Source organism: Myiozetetes cayanensis, unplaced genomic scaffold (assembly GCF_022539395.1).
Source record: "Myiozetetes cayanensis isolate MyiCay16 unplaced genomic scaffold, myiCay2020 scf14, whole genome shotgun sequence".
NCBI lineage: Eukaryota > Metazoa > Chordata > Aves > Passeriformes > Tyrannidae > Myiozetetes > Myiozetetes cayanensis.
Genome location: NW_026087048.1, coordinates 12,012,451 through 12,032,992, shown reverse-complemented (window position 1 = coordinate 12,032,992; position 20,542 = coordinate 12,012,451). Strand labels below are relative to the sequence as shown.

Here is a 20,542-nt window from a genome sequence, read left to right as displayed (position 1 = left end):
CGGCTGTGGTTACAACTGACAGGATGAACAATAAAATACTCATACAAAAGTACTGTGTAATTTAAGATATGCACTATTTTGGATACTTATGAAATACCAGTTTAGATGAGGGGGATGAAAACTACTTTTATTTTTGGCAAAAGAAGTTGAATGAAGTAAAGTTGCACTGAGGACAAATTAAAAAAAAACAAAACCCAACCAAATATACAGGATGGCCTGTGGGCATGGATCTGGGAAACAATAAGTAATTAATTATCACATAAATACACATACTAAACCTTTATTTCTTCACGGACTCTTCATGTGCTCAACCACACTATTTTTTTTCAATATACCCTTGCAATACAATTGTTCCTGTATAATTCAATCTTCATCATCACAAAGAAAACTTTACATAACTTTCAGCAAGATCCAGGTCAATTCATGGTGCTGTTCAATCCTTGCACCTTGCAAGCAAATTCCAGGGCCTTGCTCTTTTCAGCAAACACAGAGCCCTGTCAACATGTAACTCTGCTGACAATTAAGGCACCTAAACTGATTAAAATATTAATGATTTAATGAGTGCTCAGTGCTCTGGTCAGTGCTTTCCACAGAATTAGTGAGCATGGCACCAATGCAGAAGTCCAGCCTTTGTTCAGACACACTAATAATTACCTTTAAAAGCAGCAGATGCTATAGGCAGTAAAGATGCACCCACAGTTTTTTTGGAAGTACCACTAAATTACCTAAGGGAAAAAAAAGTTTTGGTTATAAAGCTCATGAATTGGATCATTTTAGTCCCTATTCTGTAAAAAATGAGGGTCTCTTCTGTTCAACTGAAACAGAGCAGAGACACAGCAATTGTGGGCTAAGAAAGAAAAAAGTTTCTGTTTCTGAGGTGTCAGAAATCAACACATTACTTCCCCATTTTATTCCGTGTCCAGGCCAAGGATGTTACAATAGGATTAGTCACAGCCTGAGCAGGCACTGAGCCACCTGAATATTGAGAACTCTGGTACGTCACTCTCTGCTGCTCTTTTAGAGTTCCTTTAACTGTCCCATTTCTTCCTCCCAAAATACCAATATCTATGTAATAATAATAAAGGAACAATATATATATAGAGACACATTTTTAAAAAATCAATTATTACAATTATTACTGTTAATTTGAATGCTGGTTAACAGATCTGGCTTTCATATTACAGAAGCAATGATATAATGCCACTGATAACCCAGGCAACACCAGTGTCGACAGTGAAAATACATGACATGGGAAAGAAGCAAAGCATTTCCCAGCTGTCCTTGGCTAAAGGCTGACACACTGTGTCATGCTTGATTGCAGTGTTACATCAGCTTTTTAAATGCTAATCAAAACCTGCACTGCACACAGCTCTGACCCTCTACACCACCCGACTTCTCTACTGGAGGAGAAAAGATACCATCGTCCAAAAATCCAAGCGAAGTGTTTTCCTCCTTGAATCCAAGCAGCTCTAGCCTTCCTGGCAATTTGATATTTTACCTGAATTCACTGTTTTGTTTTGGTTTTTTCCTGTTAAAATGGCACAGTATGAAAGATAGAAAATACTGATTTGCAAAAATAGTTCATTTTATCCCAGAGTAAGAATTACCAAATAGAAGTGTATCAATAGACCTAGTAGGATGTCAATAATCTTAGTAATGAGAAACATGAGAGTACCAATGAAATAGGCATTTTAAAAACGGGGCCTCCCAGTATTCAGGCACAGGTTCTTTGAATTTCTATAAATGTCTAGTGCAATTAAAAAAAAAAACCCTCTGGAAGAAGCAAATGGTGCTACTCCTTGATTAGAAAAGGAAATGAGCCACAGATAAAGACTGAAAATAATCTCCAAGCCTTTTCATAAACCCCTCGAGAACAGCAGCCAAGTATCAAGCAAAAGTAGGTTGTTCTGTATCTTAACAAAATGGTGTATTAATTTACAATTTCATTTTCAGGAGAAAACTGAAAGAGTTCAGGAACAGTGACAGGAATATAGAGTCTCCTGGAAGTCAAGACTGACCTGATTGTTCAGAGAAATGCTTTGACCACTCTAAAAAGATCAGAAATCCTGTCCCAAGTGTCATAACAAGCTTAAAGATAGAATTTTAGAAATTGGGAGATCACTCTGTAATAAGTACAGTAACAAAGCTAAAGGCAAACTATGAGAAGCTGAAAGGGAAATGGGAATCATAAACTTCCCTGCTGGCAAGTGATGTGTATAAAGAGACAGGATGGGCAGGAGATAGAGACAAGTCTGGCAACAGGCAGGGCATTGCAGAGAACATCACTGCACCTTCACAGATAAATCTTAGCAATGTTGTAAAAACAGCACTTGCAAGTCCTGTCCTTTTTAAATGGTTACAGACACTGTTTACATCTCCTAATAGGATCTAGTAGTTGGTGGACTTGATCTTAAAGATCTTAACTAACCTAAATGATTCTACAATTTGTTATAAATTCAATTGCCAGCATTCATTCACTCACCGCACCCTCTATTTCTCTTGGGTCTTCTGGGCCCTGGTCCTGGCAATGTAAAGGTCAAATTTCCTACTTGCTGATGAAGTTAAGCCCTCAAAAACAGCAGATGCACCTGTACTCTTGAAGGTCAGAATATAAATTGATTTTTTTTTTTTTAGTAAAACAGATAATGCTAATATATACTGTGTGCCTTATCTTAAACAACAAAAAAAGCCACCACAAAACACCACAACCCCCCCCCAACAACAACAAAAAAGCCAGAATATTTTCTCCAATATTTTATTACATAAAAAGGTGATTGTCCATTGGAAATTTTTCACAAAGTGCAACTGCATCTTGTGTAGCATCACTGACAAACTGTTGGGTGTTTTTCTGAGGACAGCTGTGTTAAAAATGTAACAGTAACTCAGAAAAGCTAGTTATGGCACTAAACAGACAAACCAATAAGCTGAGGGTAGAAAGGCAGTAGATGTTTAGCTGTCATGAAAACAGGTGATTTTCCATGTACCTCTGTATAGAACTGAAATAAAAAGGAAATAGTAAGAGCTACAATTACCAGCCTACCTGTTGAAATTAGTTCTAAAGGAGGTATCTGAATGCCCTGTATGTAGACCAAAAAAATATGTTATTGAAAGCCTGATAAGACTCCAATGAAGAATCCACCTTCTGAGGTACTTAGAGAAAGTTGGTGACCTTAAGTAACTTTTTGAAGATATTTGTTTTTATATATATGTATATTTATGTGTGTGATAGTGTTTGGGCTTCTTAAATCATTACCAAATAACATTTGCTTGTAACACTGTACCAGGACAAGTGCAAGGGTCTCAAAGACTTTGCCAGTTTTAAAAGGCGATCTAATGGTTTTGGAGTAATGAACTGTGATACCAGAGAAAGACTGGCTGGGTCAAGCAGTTCCTGCCACAGTGCCACATTATACTTAACAGTATATTGCAGTATTTGTTGAGTGTAAAGCATGAAAAAGGGAGAAGAAAAATGGAAGACAAAAAAAGCTACTTGAAGGCAACATTTTGCATTTTATATCAAAAAGCAACTGCCAAGTTATTATACCTATTCAAAACCTAAAAACAAAAAACAAACAAACAAACAAACCCAAGCACTTTGAAATTTTAATAAGCTATGTGGCACAAGACGTGCCTGCATTTGGCATAGGCAACTTAGTGACCCAAAAACAACCAAACAAAAAAACCTGGTCAAGTGCCTGGTTGAATTCTGACAAAGCTCCTTTTAACTACAAAGGGAAACCCCAACCTACTGTAAATGTAGATTTATGAATGACTAAAGTATCTATTCTCAAAAGCTGGGCTATAACTATAGTGAAGTAATTGTTTCTCAAACATTCTCAAACCCAATTTGTCAAAAAGAAAAAAAATCACGTTTATGTTTCATAACATGAGAACAACAAAAACTGCATTTTCAGTGTTTCTGATCAAAATCTGAATTGTCATCTCTATACTACAGATTAAGTTGTAAAAAGAAAAAAGTCATTAATATTTCATTTTTATAGTTTCATCTCACCTTTGTTCTTCTCTTGAGAAGCAATACTGCTTAAAAAGGGTGGTGCAAACCTAGAATATGTGACTAAATCATAAATTAGTTATGAACAAGAAATAGACTGCACACCTCTCCTACCCAGATGTCTACTGAGACTCTTCTCAACTCCGCTACACATCTGGATTAATAGCAGAATATAAAAAGTAAGAGTTAATCCTGAAGAAACACATGATTTTAATTTTTCCATTCAAACAGGCACAGACCTGTTTAATGAAGTACAGCTGGAAAGGTTTCTTTAATCCTAAATTCATACAACTATTAATTAAAATTAAATAAAACGGGTCACCCGGAACCTTCATCAGAATTATTTAGTCCTTACATACAGAAACCAAAAATGAGTTAGTCTGCCCCTGGAATACCTAAACCAATGCAGAGTTCTTTAAAATGTTATACTACTCCATGAAACAATAAGTTTAGTGACATCTTTTATTTTAGAACAAACACAATTTCGTACTTTTGATACTGAAGTATTCCACAAGGTCAACCATTATGGTTCAAGTAGGACCTTTTATCCAAAACACTTGGATTTTAGCACCTTAAATAAAGAGTTAAAGTAACATCTTACTAGCACTGAATGAAGACAGTTAACACTGTGCTCATCCTCTGGAAAATGATGTGGACCATACTACTAGGTGCATTTAGTCCCTAACAGAGAGTAAGGCAGAAGGGAAACAATTCTAAGCAATGCATTTGACTGAATACATTCTGAATTAACATAACCTTCCCAATTATATAAAGTATTTGCTCCCATACATCAAACTTCATAGTATACAAATCAAGTGGTCATTTACAATCAACCACACCAGTCAGGACTTTGTATCCAAAAAAACCCAAAAAACCAAACCCAAATCTGGTTATTAAGCATCAATAAGTGATATGTCTAACTGAAAGTTTAACTCTGTATTGTGACTAGTGCTTTTTCAAATATTTAAACAAACTGTTAAATCAATAAACCCAATTAACTTCAGAGTTAAAGCTATTTCTTCTCACTCACCATCTGGATAAGGGGGCACACGTAACATTTGCTTCCACAGGCACAGTTCTGAATGCCCCGAATTTGGCTTTTCCTTTTACCCCAACACTGCTTATGCAGGTGCTGTAATTCAATTAACTTATGAAGAACACGGAATCTCCTTTCTGCATGGATTTGGAGTGCATTAGCCAAGTACCTACGTAGCTTCTATCATGCCCCTCTGCACTTCCAAGGATTTCTTGGGACAGAACAGGTTAAGTTTATTTTAAATAAACAGGCAGTCTAACCAGACATGTTCTAAACCCTGTAATTCCAGGCATCTTTGGCCACTGTAACACTGTTCTTTGCAACTTTGGGCAGTTTTGCACCGGCTGAGTCTGTCAAACTTGCTTCAAGAGAATCCTTTCGCACTGCACTTGGCTGTCTGACAGCAGCTGCGGATCAATGACCAACCTGCACATCCAAGATGGATATCTACAGATGAACAGCAGTGTATTCTGAGACCATAATTCTTCTTTTTCACTTATATTAGGTTTGATGTTAGACACACAGATTTGTATGTTAATTTTAAACAACAACAAAAGCATAAAAAAATATAACAAACTAAAGTAGTCAATTGGTGGTATGAAGTGTCACCTTTCCTGTAACTAAACAAATGGCCAGGAGTAAGGAGTAAACTGGTGAATTTCAACAAAAAAAATTAAACCTAAGTAGTCTCTGCTTCCTCCCCTCCACCCCCAATAAACCCAGGACTCATAAGGAGATTCCCTTCATGGAGCAGCAGAGCAGGGTTCAGTCTGGGAGACGCGTCCGTCATAGCTCCTCTCTCTGTTTGGTTGCCCGGTTGTCCTCTTTAATGCTATCAGATTTCTTCTCTGCATCTTTTTTCTTCTTTGCTTTTTCAGGTTTTGTTTTGTTTTTCCCTTTCTCATTTTCATCTGCTCCTTTGCCAGGATAAACCTGACCTTCCAGAGTGACATCTGCACACCTTTCTTGATTTATCAGGAAGTCTTTGATCTCCCAGGCGTAGCCACCATCACGGAGCATAAAGATGGCCCGATTGGAGCCAACAATAAACCTAGAGGAAAGATTCAGATCTTTTTCAGGTAACTCTGCGTGTTTCAAATACTAAAGCTTTCGCTTACTTCAGAAAACCTCCACAACTGAGGCACACATTTAAGAGCAAGATGCTGGTCTTGTTGTTGCCTGGGGATGGGTACAAGAGAACAATATTCTAGGATGTTTAAGAATGAACTGCGTTAGCTCATAAATAAGGAGGCAAGAATATGAAGAAAACTTAAGAACTAATTTGGCACTATGTAAAATCTACTAATGAGCATTAAATTTGCTTTATACACTTTCTGCAACCCTTCTCAGCCTCAATACAGGAGCACAACATTTTCCCGTTTCAAAATGATCCCCTCTGTCTGAGAGAAAAAAAAGTCACATTTTTTAGCCAGGGGAACAAAAAGCCTTTTGTGGTGACAAGTCTTCCCAGTGCGATGTTTTCCACTATGCACATAAAGGCAAACTACTGCAGCTAAAACTGATTAATAGCTGAAAAGTAATGAGATAAAAAGAATCCAGGCTATATATGCACACACCATGTGTAAGTGCTGAAAAGATTCGTGCCCCACACCAGAAGTTTTGTAGCGTGACTTGGAACAAACTGGAATATAAATTGATACAGAAACTAAGAAATAGTAATGGATTATGGAGGTAGAGAATGACACAGGATGAACAGGTTTTCAGAAAGAAAGAAACAAGGGTTCTGCAAAGGGAGGAACTTTATCCTTGTGTATCACAGCTTACCTTTGCACATCATAGTTGGCATTGAAGAGGCCACCCTGCCACAAGCTGGTAATTTCTTCTGTCTCCTTTTCTGTGGGATTTCCCGACACCGTGACAAACATCATCAAAGTCTTCCCCTTTTTTGTCAGCTTCAGGATGCTTTCAGGCTTGCCTGGATCAATTTTTGAGAAATCTATTGGTGCTGGAGGCCTCTTGTGTTCAGGGAGATCTCCCTCTTCGATGTCATCATCCTTCTGTTTTGAAAAGGACAAGGAGGCTTTTAATTAAATTGTTCCACAAGGATGTTCTTTTTTTTTTAAATTTCTCTTTCTTTACAGAATAACTCCTCTTTGACAAAATATTTTTTAGTCTAATTACAGAGATTTTGGAACCAAAAGAAAGAGTGACTTTTGTTTCAGGAACCTCACCAGGAATGCTCTTTCCCCTCAAAATGATACACATTTTTGTATTGACAGGTAGAATTTCATTTTACCATGTACTAAGAAATATTTCAGCCTCAAGGCTGATTCAATACAATTCCACCTAGGAAATTCATTAAATAACACTTCTTCTTCAGACTTTCACAAAAATGTATTAAGTATATGAGATGAAATAAGAAAGTCACAATAAAAAAACCCTCGTACACACATAAATAAAAAAATCACTCATCTGCATTTTGCTTTCAGAGGTCAAAACTCACCTCTGGGAATTGTGCAATTGCTTGAGAATTTAATTTTCCTTTCTTTGTTTCTTTAAACAAATGAAACCCCATGAATTCAGATTTTCAATGTTCATGCCACAGGAAGACTTTTATTAAAGGTTTCATGGCTTTCCTAATGCACAGATGCAGCTCAGTCTGACAACATAATCACCAAGAATTAATCACTCTTACAAAAAAGAAAAGAGACCCCTCTTGATGACTCTGCTAAGGCTGACAGGCATTTAAATATTTAGAAAGGCACAATTCAAGCTGCTGCCCCTTGCAACAGCTCACAACAGAGAGGAATGAATATACTGACAACTTACATTAAGCCAGAATCTGATTTCTTAGACAGTGTTCGTATCATAGAATTAAAAAGCAAAAAACAGAACAGAAAAATCCAGAAGTTTTACACTGGCATCCACCCAAGCACTAGTAAATAACCAGGAATTAAGGCAGATATTTTAGGTGTTGTCATGACTTCAAATACACATGACTCTGTTAGGAACTTGAACTGGAACAATATCTAAAGATATCCCCTTCAGAGGCCTCAAAGGTCAGGAGTCAAGCTTGATTTTTAGGACTTAGTATGCATTACCCTCACATCTCTGCACAAGCACGTACAAAATTCAATCATCCTCCTACAACACCCATGGAGTATCCCATAGCCTTTAAAGGTTAAAGTTTCATACAAGTGACTTATGTTCTTTCCCCATCTCCATTCCATGGAGTTTGTTGTCTTTCTGACAAGAGTGCCTGAAGTTTAGGTACCACTGAACAAAACTTGTAGCCATAGATTTTATCCTTTCTTTTCTTACTAAATATCTGTTTCATGAAATGCCCTTAAGTAGTTCACATGCCTTTGAAATTTCCATATTAAGTGAACTGGGAGGAAAGGAGAGCCCCAGGAAAGTCCCACTGCCCTCAGTAAGAAGGAACATTACTTATCTCAGAGGAAGCTGGAAAATGCTGAGATTGGTAAAGTACACTAAAAATACAAAATCTTACGTGATTGAATGAAAAACATTCTTCAGAATTAAAAGGAAATTGATATTTAAAATAGTCTGGTTAGTAGCTGGCTAGTGCAAAGCCAGCTTATTTCAGTTTGGAAAGGCAGAAAAAAATGTTTCCAAATACTCCCTACACAATACAGAAACTGACTTCAGATTTAGTGACAACACAACCTACTAACATATACCACTTATTTTTCCCTGAACTATTCAACTAAATGCTCCTAAAGCTGTATTATTACAGTTTGAATGGAATTATTATCAGAAGCCGTCAAAAGCTCCCTTATATGACAATTCTTTTCTTGATCTTGTACAAACTATCATGCAATTTTGTGTTTATAGAGCTATTTACAAAGTAAAAACCTGGAAGTGTAAGCTTTTCCTTTGAAAAGTCTAGCACACTCATTCACTTAAACACTAGCATGAGGTTCCAGAGGGAAAGCATTACAGACACAGTAATAACTACATATGCCTTCCCCTCAGCTCCCATTCTCACGCATTTCTCATAAATGCCCTGGATTTTTATATTTAAAAACATTAGCAACATATGTCACTTAATTCCTCCACCTATTCAATGATCTTAGCTCAGAGTCAAGCCTGAGAAACCCTGAGCTTATAACAACAATGAACTATTTAAAGCACGTGACCTTTCAGTAACAGGGAGACCTCCAGACCAGATTCTCAGTTCTGTTTCCAGCTCCCCAGCACTCAAAGCTTCTGGAGAGTCCCTTTCCATGAGGGAAATCCCTCAGTTCCTTCCTTCAAGCTCTAGTTGTGCAACTGAGCTGCAGAAGCACCTCTGCCTCTTTTCCCTGTTCCCAGTGCTCGTTTTCCACTAGATCACTCTCCTGGATCACCAGGCAGTCATGCACGTGGTGCAAGGGGCAGCACAAGAGGCTGCACAGCGAAGTGGCTGCTCCTTCTGGGAACGCTGCTGGAGACACAGCCTCAGCCTTGCCAGGTTCATGGCCAAACCCAGGGGTGTTAAAGCCACAATCCTCCAAGGGTTTTAGACTAATTGCCTGGGAAATAAAAAATATTAGAAGTCATCTCACTCTACTGGATTGATTCTGTACAGTTCCATGCCCTGTGCCCCTCACTTCTGAGCATAATTCCTGCTCTTATCCAAATCCACAATGGCCCCTTTGTTTCTCATCCCACTCCATCAAGTGCACTCATGCCCTTTTTTCTCCTCTGTCCTCCAGCCACCACCCCCTCAAGTCTTTCATGCTCCCTGTGCATCCTGACTCCCACCAGGCAAAATGCCATGCAGCTGACCATCCCAGAGACCAAACAGCCCTTAATTGTTGAGTCCTGCCTCAGTAATAGCTGTTCTTCTGGGGCTCTGCTGTGTCTCTCCTCAGTGGCCACAAGCATTTGTGCAGCACGTGGTGACCTGGATCAGAGACCTGCTCCAACTGAAGAGGAAAAACCCTCAACAGCCTCCTGACCTTCGTGCCACAGGGCGGAGACAGATCAGTCAATCAATCTCACAACAGCATTAACCTAAGCCTCCCTTTCATCCAGGCATCTCATTAAAACTCAAGAGATGCTCATCTTGTAAGATTTTTTCCTACAATGCCAAATTTGATTGAAATTGGGCAATATTATTATTTAAGCCCTGATTTTTTAGCAGCTGGGTCTTTGGCTGATGCCAGTAACAGAAAGGCAAACTTCAGGTTTTTTCTGATTTTATTTCAAATTTTAATTCAATTTTCTAAGAACCTCCCTTCCTAAAGGCAGATACACAGTACCAGTCCACGGGATGAACAAGTCCCCAGCCTTCAAACTAGGACCAAGGCAAGCATCCATACTTCTTCTCACAGAAGTTACTTTATCCATATTTCACGTTCAAAACCTACTTCTCCACCTTGACTTATAGCTGTAACTGGTGTTATTGAAAACAAAAGTTTTCACTCCATTATTTCCTTCAGATTTTGTGCAACCTATTCCATAGAAAATCCTCAAGGGAAAGACAAAATGACAATGATGACTGCTCTGGCATTTAACAGAAGATGATGGAAGACAAAATAGTGAAAGGAACTGAACAGTAGTATGACAACCACATGGAGAAGAGAGTGATGGGAAACCGCCAAGGAAAGTTAAGGCAGCGGGATGATGGGGGATGAAGGAGGACGAAGAGAGCTGGAATGAGAAGCCTTTACTATGATAAGCGATAAGAAAAGCAACACAAACCAATACCACTACATATCTAATCACGTAAAGTTGAAATGAATATTCCTCCTGGTTTCCACCCCGTGGTCACAAAATTAATAACCCCCAATACTCTAAGAAAGCCTGATTTTTAAGCCAGACCAGGCTGCTGGCGTGCACCGAGCGCGGGGAAGGCGGGACAGGGCGGCAGGGCAGGCTGAGGGCAGCTCCCCCAGGAGCCGCCTCTGTGGCCGCTCGCCCGGACTTTGCAACCGCCCCTCACACGGACCCAGAAGCTCTGAGGGATCAAACCGCCACCTGCCACCCTGCGCCGGGATGGGAGATCCCCCCTCCCGGTCACCACCACCAGGCCCGGGGCCGCCATCCCCCGCACGGGGCCGGGCGGCGCGGCCGCTCCACCGCGGAGCTGCCCCGGCCCCGCTCCTCGGCAGCCGCGGGGCTCCCTCCACGTGGTCCCGCCGCCGGTCCCGGCCCCTCCCGCACCTCCCACTGCTCCAGCAGCCGGGCCATGTCCGCGTCGTTGTAGTCCCGAATGTCCTTCTTCTTGGGCGGCCCCGCCCGCCGCTTCCCCTCGGGCCCGCCGGCCGCGGCCGCCGCGCTCACACACAGCGCCAGGGCCAGCAGCGCCCAGCCCGCGACCGCCGCCATCTTCTGCCGCTGACGGGAAGGCGGCCCCGGCCGCCTCATGGGCGGGGGCAGCGCGGCCGGGCCGGGAGGAGGAGCGGGGAAGGCGGCGGATTGAGGCGGGCACGGGGGCAGGGGCTCCGGATGGAGAAGGCAGCGGCAGCCTCGCAGCGAGGGCGGCTCCCCGGTGCCGAGGGGGACAGTGGGCACGCCCGCCGCCTGCCCCGGGTGCCGCCGTCCCGGCACAACGCGCCGCTCCCGGCGGTGCCGCCCCCGGGCGGAGCGAACGCTGGGCACTGTCGGGTTAAAACGAGTAAAGAGATGATGGCCCCGCTCCTGGGATCTAAGCTAGTGATGGTTTCTTTTTGCCTTTTTTTAAAGCAGGACGAAAAGTGTCCGCGTTGGCGAATCGATGTGACAGGAACCGGGCCCATCGCGTTAGCCCTCTGCTTTTGACTCGTGTCTCAGCAATACTAGGTTTAGAAAATTACTAAATTTAAAGCTGTTTTACAACTCCATGACACCAAAAAAAAAAAAAAAAAAGATATGGGGTTTTCTTTGTACAGACTATTTTTCCTGTTATCTCAACCAAATTATGCGGATGGATGTCTGCGTAGCCTTATTTCACTCTTCAGTGTTTTCCTTTTTCCTCACATGGGAGCTCTTTAATTACAAATAGCACCATCTTCTCTTCAGGCTTTCACTTTGGACTCCAAGAAGTTTAAACTTGGGAATTCAAGGAACCATCACTGTTATTGCTACTGGCAGTTACTGACTATAATTAATATAGTCAGGCTGATTAAGTGAACAGACTGTTCTTGCATTCCATCATCCAAGGTGGATCAGGTTTAGAGCAGACGAACTAATTCTATTGAGTGAACACTTCAACCCCAATTCTGTTACTGTATATACTCCTGTAATCATAGAATGGTTTGGGTTGGAAGGGACTTTAGAGATCATTTAGGTTCAACTCCAGATCATCTAGTTTCAACCCTATAATGAACCAGGAGCCCACTGCCCTTACAGGCATAATGTGCAAATACAAAATAAAAGCAGTCAGTAAGCAGGGGTGTGGGTCTGGGGAGGCTTTTCAAAGCCTGGACTAACTGTTCAAGTGATCAGACACTGAAGGGCCACACAGCTTGTGAACGCCAGGGAAACACGGCCCACGAAGCAGCACCTTGCCAAGAGAACACACAGCATGAGGAACAGCACAGGAGGATGTGGGATCCAAGATTTCAGCACCCCCAGGAGCAACCAGCCTGGACTGCAGCCTCCACGTGTTTTATAACATTTGAGACACACCGCCAATGCCTGAGGAACAGGAAGCAGTTAGCCCAGAGCTACTCGTGGAGCTTGTTAAATGCACAGCAACTGAAATGGGGCTTAGACAAGGACCTCTCCCAGAGCTGTCCAATACTGAAGGCACTAATGAGCACATATGCTCAGTGATTTCTCATTAAATATAATGAATATCAGGTATACTATATCAGATTGCCTTGATTAATGAGGTTTTACTAAAAATGTTTCTGCTAAGTTTTGTTATTACTGGATCATGCGTATGTTCACTGGAAAAAAATAAAGACTAAAGATTCAATCTTGGAATGCTGGACTTACCGCATAAAACACTTTCACTGCATTTCTACTAGGAAATACTTTCTTCAATTCTGTTTTTCTTATTAGAACAAACCAACCCAACTTACTTTCTTTAATATCTGATACTACTTTCAGATATGTATCTCAAAAGTAATCCAATTCACTTTGGTAGCCAAACAAGTTGTTAGGAATATCCAACACTGCACTGAACAACACCTATACATTTCCTTGATGTGCACATAAAAGCTTTAATTTGAAGGGGAGATATTCTTCATCCTTGGCTCTGACCTTGCAGCTCTCTCTGTTCAGGCAAAATTCTATGTCCAGGAAGACTTGTTCGAAGTCTGCCCATTGTGGGTTCAGCTGCAGGACAAACACCTGTTCAGCCTCTGTTCTCTGCTGTTCCTCCTTCCCATGCAGGAAACAAAAGCCATGGAGCACATTATCACTGACAGGAGAAAATTAAATTGCATTTTCTTTTTATTGAAGCACATTGTGTTTTGATCAGAATCATACAAATATGCTTTTTATAGCTTAAGTGTTTTCATCCCCTAACAGTTTTTATGGTCCTAGCAGCTAACACTATTATGATTGCAATACAGAACACATCCAAGAATAGATGGCTACCTTCATTGTAGATTGCAAAAGTAAGGAGTATAATGCTTTATCTTGTAGCCTAGTTATGCCAGGAAAAGTCTCAAGCTGTGACTGTCATTTTTGCTTCTGCAAAACACACATTTTATTAGTTGTTCCTTCAATTATAAAGTTACCCCTTATCAGAAAGGCAAATCTACCTCTCCCTCTTGATGTAAACTGTTTTCATTATTGAATAGGGTTGGGTCAAGCTGTAATATGAGAGGATTCAGGATGTTCTAAATTTCTGTTAATGAAGGATTCTCTTTTTCCTTTTTGGAACTGTATTTGTGCAAATTTCCCATACTTTTATTTCTTACGAGTTGAGAGAAGAACGTGCATATATTTTTAGCTGCCAAAAGCTCTCTCAAGTCTTTGCTGGTGGTAAAATTTTCCATTTTAAAGTGTATTCCTATTTGTCACATTTTACTTTTCTTTGCAAATACAGTACAGTAGGGTCTGTACTGTGCTCTTCACAGCCTGACCAAAACTACAACTGCTTTTGCACCTACTAGCTTAGAGAAGGACCATGACAATACTGTGCTAAACAATACAGAAGACTTGCTGAATAACAGACCCCAGGAAACTTCAAGCAAGTTTTGAGATGACCCAGCATTCAGCCTATTCTTCCCTGTTTAAAAGCATTGTCGTACATTTTACAGAATGGTAGGACATTGTGAGTTATTTTCAGTAAAACATTCAAAATTAGTGTTTTCATAGGTCAAATTATCTCAAGTACCCTAAATGTTCCCCTGCAGAGAGAATCTAATGCCCAAGCTCTCATACACAGACAGTGCATGTGTTAATTTAGCCCTCTGAATTTACTCACAGTCAGAGTAAAACTTGAAGAATCAGACCTGAACATGTTATCTTTAAAACAACAAGAATATGGCTAAATCTCAAAAAAAAGAGAAAAATTTAATACTGTTACTAGCAGCTAGCAAGCAGAATATGCTATCATCTAGAGCATGAACATTTGAATGGTTCAGAATAATTTTAGTCCTCAATTTAATTCCATGCATAAAACAAGCACACACACTTGCCATCTCTTAAGAGAATGCGAAATTTTGTTCCAGAGCTACCCAGACCTTGAATTCCTGGGTCCAATTTGAAAAATTAAGTCTTTAATTCAAATTTTTCCTAAATTAGGTGTTAAAGATTATGATTTGGACATGAAATTCTGATTCAGGTATAACCTTGAAATTCAGATTCTGAATTCAGTTTTTACCATAAAATAAGTCTTTAGCCTGAATTTTTGTTAACCTGTTCACACACATTTTATGAATTAAAATGTATTGACTGGATGGAGATGTTCGACAAATGACATGATAGCTTTGTATCATTATCTATCTGATCAGGTTTGGGGAGGGAGCATGACCCCTGACCGTCTAGACAACTGCATAAATTAAAATTTATTAAAACAAACGATACACTCTGATCCTTAAATTCAGAAACACCACAGAATGTTCCTGTTAATACTCATCTTACTGCAAGACTTGCTACAAATCTGTGCTGGTTAAAACTATGTACCAGTTACACAATTTAAAGTTACCCAATTAGGAAAAGAATTACACTAAATCAATGTCAAAGAAGGTTAGCGCAGTTCCCACAGGAATTCCATTTATAGTCTAATTTTCACAACCTAAATGAAATTAATTTTGTAGTCCCAATTTAATTTTAGGTTTACAGGTCAGTTTTGGCACCTACATCTAATGTAAGTAATACATTACATGAACTTCTGATGAATTAGAGGTGCTAGGCTTAAACTGTTAATGATCAACAGCTCTCCTCACTGAACACTCAGGCACAATGAGAGCAGTGTAGGATTAGAGACTCCTGTGAAAACGTCTGTTAAGTTTCTCTCACAATATATATTCAGAGAGGACAGGGAGGGGAGAAACCCAAACCCTTCTGTAGTGTATTACAGCTGCAGGACAGAACATACCACCAAAAGTGCAATTCAGGAAGGGTGGGCCCTCACACATTTTGTTCAGAACACTGCATTCTCCTTTGATCTCAAAAAACCCAGACCTAAGCGTCTGAAGGGAGAGCCTTGGATTCCTGTTCATGCTGGACCACTGGAATCGACAGCTTTTACCACTCTTCCATTAAATAATTCTGAGTTTCAAAGCAGCTGACCTACAAACCTGCACCTGGCCCTTCTCAGCTGCTCCAGGGAGGGAGAATGGACACAAGGAGCTACTTCACACCTAAAGCTCTCCCAGACACCAGCCTCACAACACATGAGGTACAGGATGGATATCCAGATGTGCAGATGGTAGATAAGAACATGAAGCAGAAAGCCATTACTGGCCATATCCACATAAAATATGGCCCAGGCACAAGAGGAGTTTTGTAGTTGCATTTTCCTTTTCATAAAAATGCGTCTCTTTTCCAAGTCGATGTATTAAATATCCATGGTAACAGCAGGGGACAACCAATCGATTATATACAGCAAGTGGTGAAAACAACAGTGCAATAAATGGTGAATAAAAGGACAACAAAACAAAAACCTCTTTTGCTGTATTATCTTTCAGCTGAGAAGCAGGAGCCCACCAGTATTCTGACACAACTGGGATGTTTACATTACTGGTGTCTATGTAATGAACTTGTTCTTACCTTTGATACTGTGTTTTTGATTATGTCATATTAAAAAAAAACAAACAAAAAGCACCACATCAGAACACCAAAGTTAAATCTGTATGCAAAAGCCCACATATCATTCTATAAGCCATTTATTTATAGACAACAGAAGAAGAAACAAAACTTGTGACTGTTTGCACTTTGCTGTTGCAAGTGCCCAATTAAATGTTCCTCCAGATCTCTAGCTGTCTTTTTCTCGCTACACACAGACCAAGTTCTCGGGTTGCATTCCCAGTGTATCAACCATGGCTACCTCTGCAGACTTGAGACAGACCCAAACCTCACAGTTTTAGTCTCTCATGAAGTACTGACCACAACACTTACTTAGCACCGAAACATTTAAGACAAAATAGATCCTAAGAGCATTAATCCAGTCAACACACTTGCCTTTCCTTCTGTATGACTTACCTTTCCATTGGTACAGAGAGGAAGGCCCAGCTTCTTCCAGCCTCTTCTGCAAAGTCTGCCTCTGTGTTAAATTATTTCTTCCATCTGTCTCTGCCGACTAACCTCCTCTGATTTTTAGCGTAGCCAGACAAACCAGCTGCATCCCTCAGAACTGGAGCTATCATTCCTGTAATTACCACCTCATGGGTTTAGTCACATATAGCTGACACAGGGGAACCACTGAATTGCCTTTTATTCCTTCATCAGCTAGCTCCCTATTAAGTTAGATCAATACATCCATAGAGGAAAGTAATATAAAGTAGCATAACCCACTGTATAGTAACTTCCTCTCACCAACCTGGCCACATACAGTGTTCATAAAATTATTACAAGTTGGTATTCTTCAGCTATTACTCAACAGTGGCTACACTGGCAAAAATCAATTCTTCCTTCACAAAAAAATATTTTACTAAGCAATAAAAGGGTCAAGTCATGTCAGATGATTCAGGAAAGAAGACTTCAGCCTCCAGTTTCTGTTGTACTAAGCACAATGCAAAATAAAGATCAATGTGACAAAAGAAGAGCTCATACAAGTAAGCCAATCTTCTGTACACTACTAAGCCACATTAAAAAGCCTTTTAATCCCTTGTATCTGACAATGCCTGCTGGTTTGAACCCCAGAGAGTTATTTCATTTAGACTCTGTCAGTGAAATCTTTTTAAAGCCAAGCATGGCCACCTGATTTTCATGTCTTCCAGGTCTTCATGCCAATTCAGCGAGCTGCCCAAGTCCTGTGGATCACCTTTGCACTCAGGAGCCATGAAACAAATGGGTATGCATACATTCTCCTTGAAAGAGATGTGCAGAACACTTATCAAGTAAATACCCACCCCAAATATGACTGAGTAAAAGTTTCCTCCTAAATCACACAGATACATGTACTGGCACTTTAAAGCATGTGACTAACTAGCTGATCCTCAATTCTGTTCAAGATTACCAGCCCAAGAGAATCTGCCTCCAAGACTGCCTTTTGGAATAAGACTTTGAGTGCATGGTAAACCCAGACTATGAGTGATTTTGAACCCAGCCAATCTGCAGTCTGTAGGAAGGATCTAACAGGCAGCTGCTCCAGGAAACGCCACTTCCATGGTAAAAATGACCAAATAAGGTGGTATTTTCTACTTTATTTTTTCTAACAGCAAAGGTCAGGTTACTCATGCAGGAGAGCTGAACACCTAGGGCTACTATGGGAGGAGAATGGCATTTGCCTTGGAGGCTGTCCACATGCAACACAAGACAATAATTACCTGTTTTCCCCCTTGCTAATACTGAGGCTGATAAGCACTGGATCAGTCTTGTGGATAGATTAAAGGAGCTCAAAGAATATTTGCTTCATATTATAGCATTTACTAAGAGGTCTGGTGGCCCTGTCAGCTGGTAGGAACGGGCACGGCTAAAGCCCAGCTGTGTTCCTGTGGAAGAAGGCTGGTGGAGGAGCCAAGCAGGACCTGTCCAAACCAAGGATCTCTCCGCTCTGTCCTTGGGGAATGGCACAAATCACAAGGATCATCATGGCAGGCAGCAGCATCTAAAAATGGAAAAGATTATTAGGTCATATAACACCTCTTCTAGCCAGGGGTGAGACCTACGTTCTCTAAAATGAAGTCTTTCAAACCCTAATTAAATGTAGTCAATCCTCATTAAAGATAAACTAGGTTAATATTTATGAGAAGCATTTCTTGTGCTGCATGCTATCTCACCTCACTTAAGGACATATCTGGAAACATTCTGTAATAGTTTAGCTGGATTCTTCTGCCCATTGATTTTTATTTTTCAGAGTGTTCTGAAATCATTCCTATTTATACTTTTGAAAACAAGTTACTGGCAGTAAGCCAAAATTGTTTAGGCCCAAATCATGACCTTCCTTTCAACTGCTATAATCTGACTCAAGTAAACAAAATTTCCCTCACACAGTTTTTGTGAGGAGGGATGGGTGGAGAACTGCCCTATTTTCGACACACCCATAGACCAGTATCTGCCCCTTTCTTCAAGCCTGGCTCTATGGCAAGGGCTTCCCCCATCCCCCAGAAGTATATATCCTGTTAACCCTCCACTTTCACATCTGTGTTCATCCTGTTCATGTCCTTGCTACGATCAGGCAGCCAAGGGTTCACCTAGCTAATGACTGAAAATATATAAAAATAAAATTGTCTGAAATTCTTTAAATGTATGGAATCCATTAGGTGGGCTGTTTGTGCCAGAACAGTGTTGGATCCAGCCTGCAACTGCAAGCGAGGACTTTGGTCCAATTTCCACTTATTTCAAGGTTGCTTATACCCCTGCAGTAGTATCACTGTAGCAGTTTGTTAACTGTGAATTAGGGCAAATGTATTTCTGGATTTCTGCAGACTGCTAAATGTATTCTAAATGCCTAGCATTAGAAGCATGACTTCAAAAGGGAATTCTGATTGAAAGGAGGAAAATAATATTATTATTTAGCTGCAGCTTAAGCTGCAACAAAATACGTAACAAATGTAAGAGGTGGCTTCAACACGGACTTTGATTTGGTGTTGATTTGATGGGGTTCAGGATTATGTTGATGGAGATACTGCATAACAGGACAGAATCTGATGTGTGGGACGTAAATGTTCTCATCACTATCATTTACCAAACTGTACATTCCCTCTGGAAGCATCCCAGGCAGCATTAAACCCATCTTCTTCTAACTTGTTCCAGCCCAATTAGTAAGTTTAATTTTATTACTGTTTAAAGGCATTTACATGAATGCCTCAGATTTACTGTGCGTTAACATCTTTGACAAGAATCATCTAATAAAGTTCTTGATGTGCTGCAGAATGGAAACAGGCCAGAGAGAGTCTTTCTGTACACAGCAGTGTCCGTAGGTTTACATTTTCCCTGCTAAAGTCTAACAAACAGTAACCAGTGCTCGAAAACGATGACAGAGACACGAGAGGAACGAAACAAATTCATCTTCGTTGGCTTAAAAACTGGGTCAAGGCCAGCGCTGAGGGCACTATTTCTGTGTAAATAAAGATGCAGCAATACCCCATCCCGCGTGTACAGCACCCACGACAGCCAGCTGGGTAGCTGGGGGGGCCGGAGCCCTGCGGGGTGCGGAGCGGAGGGCCCGCGGTGACACGGGCTCTGACCCGCCCAGGTTTACACACGGAACGGCTTCTTCTACCTGGACCGGGACATCCCGACACGGGCGCTCCCCGGCGGGCCGAGGACGGGGATGGGAGCTCCGACTGGAACGCCGCACTTACCTGGCGGGCGGCCCGGGGCAGGGGCCGGGCGGGGAGCGGCACTCGGGGCGTCTCTGCCCCGGCGGCTGGAGCCGGGGGCGGCTCCTCCGTTCCCCCCGCGGCATCTCCTCCGTATCCGACATCCGAGCGCAGGACGCGCCGCCGCCCACCCGGCGGCCGCTCTCCTGCTGCCTCTCACCTTCCTCCCACCGACCTCTCCCTCCAGCACCCCGGGTTGTTTATTTGCTCAGCGAGCCCCTGCGAACCCCCTCCCGGCGGGGCCGGGGCAGCGCCCGCGGCGGGCGGGCGGGCGGTGCCGGCGCTGCTGCCCCCTCCGCCTGGGAGGAGCGAGCGGCGACGGGCGCGGAGCGGCGGCGGGGGGAGGGCAGGATTTAAACGAAGGGCGGTGACACCGCACAAAAGATTTCGATAGGCTCAAGTGAGGTTACAGCAAAGGCAGCGGGGCGGGGGAGCTCCCCCAGAGCCGTGCAGCGTCTGGCTGGCAGCGCCGTCGCAGCCGCCGCTTCCCAGTAGTTTGTCTGAAAGCCTGAGAAAGGGAATTTAAACGAAGATTTCCTCCCCTTCTTCTTTTTATCTTTTTTTTTTTTAATTTTTTTTTTCCCTGGGAGTTGGCGGCTCAGCCAGGGAAGATGGCAGGAGGAGCGCCAGGCCGGGCGGGTCGCAGCATCCGCGGCT

General features: G+C 41.7%; 1 protein-coding gene across 2 annotated transcripts; it reads right to left on the bottom strand.

Moving 5' to 3' along the window:
* Window positions 1-2,739: 2,739 nt before the first annotated feature.
* On the bottom strand, window positions 2,740-20,164 carry MESD (mesoderm development LRP chaperone). 2 transcript variants are annotated; one of them, XM_050309938.1, is made up of 3 exons: window positions 11,181-11,394; window positions 6,834-7,066; window positions 2,740-6,099 (listed from the first exon to the last, which is right to left on the bottom strand). In XM_050309938.1, exons 1-3 carry the CDS (start codon window positions 11,382-11,384, stop codon window positions 5,835-5,837), a joined length of 702 nt encoding a protein of 233 aa, XP_050165895.1. In that variant the 5' UTR covers window positions 11,385-11,394; the 3' UTR covers window positions 2,740-5,834. The 2 variants fall into 2 exon arrangements, 1 of the variants encoding a protein (XP_050165895.1); XR_007628169.1 differs by lacking the exons at window positions 2,740-6,099; window positions 11,181-11,394 and adding exons at window positions 16,602-18,168; window positions 19,868-20,164 and having other exon boundaries at window positions 6,922-7,066.
* Window positions 20,165-20,542: the final 378 nt, after the last annotated feature.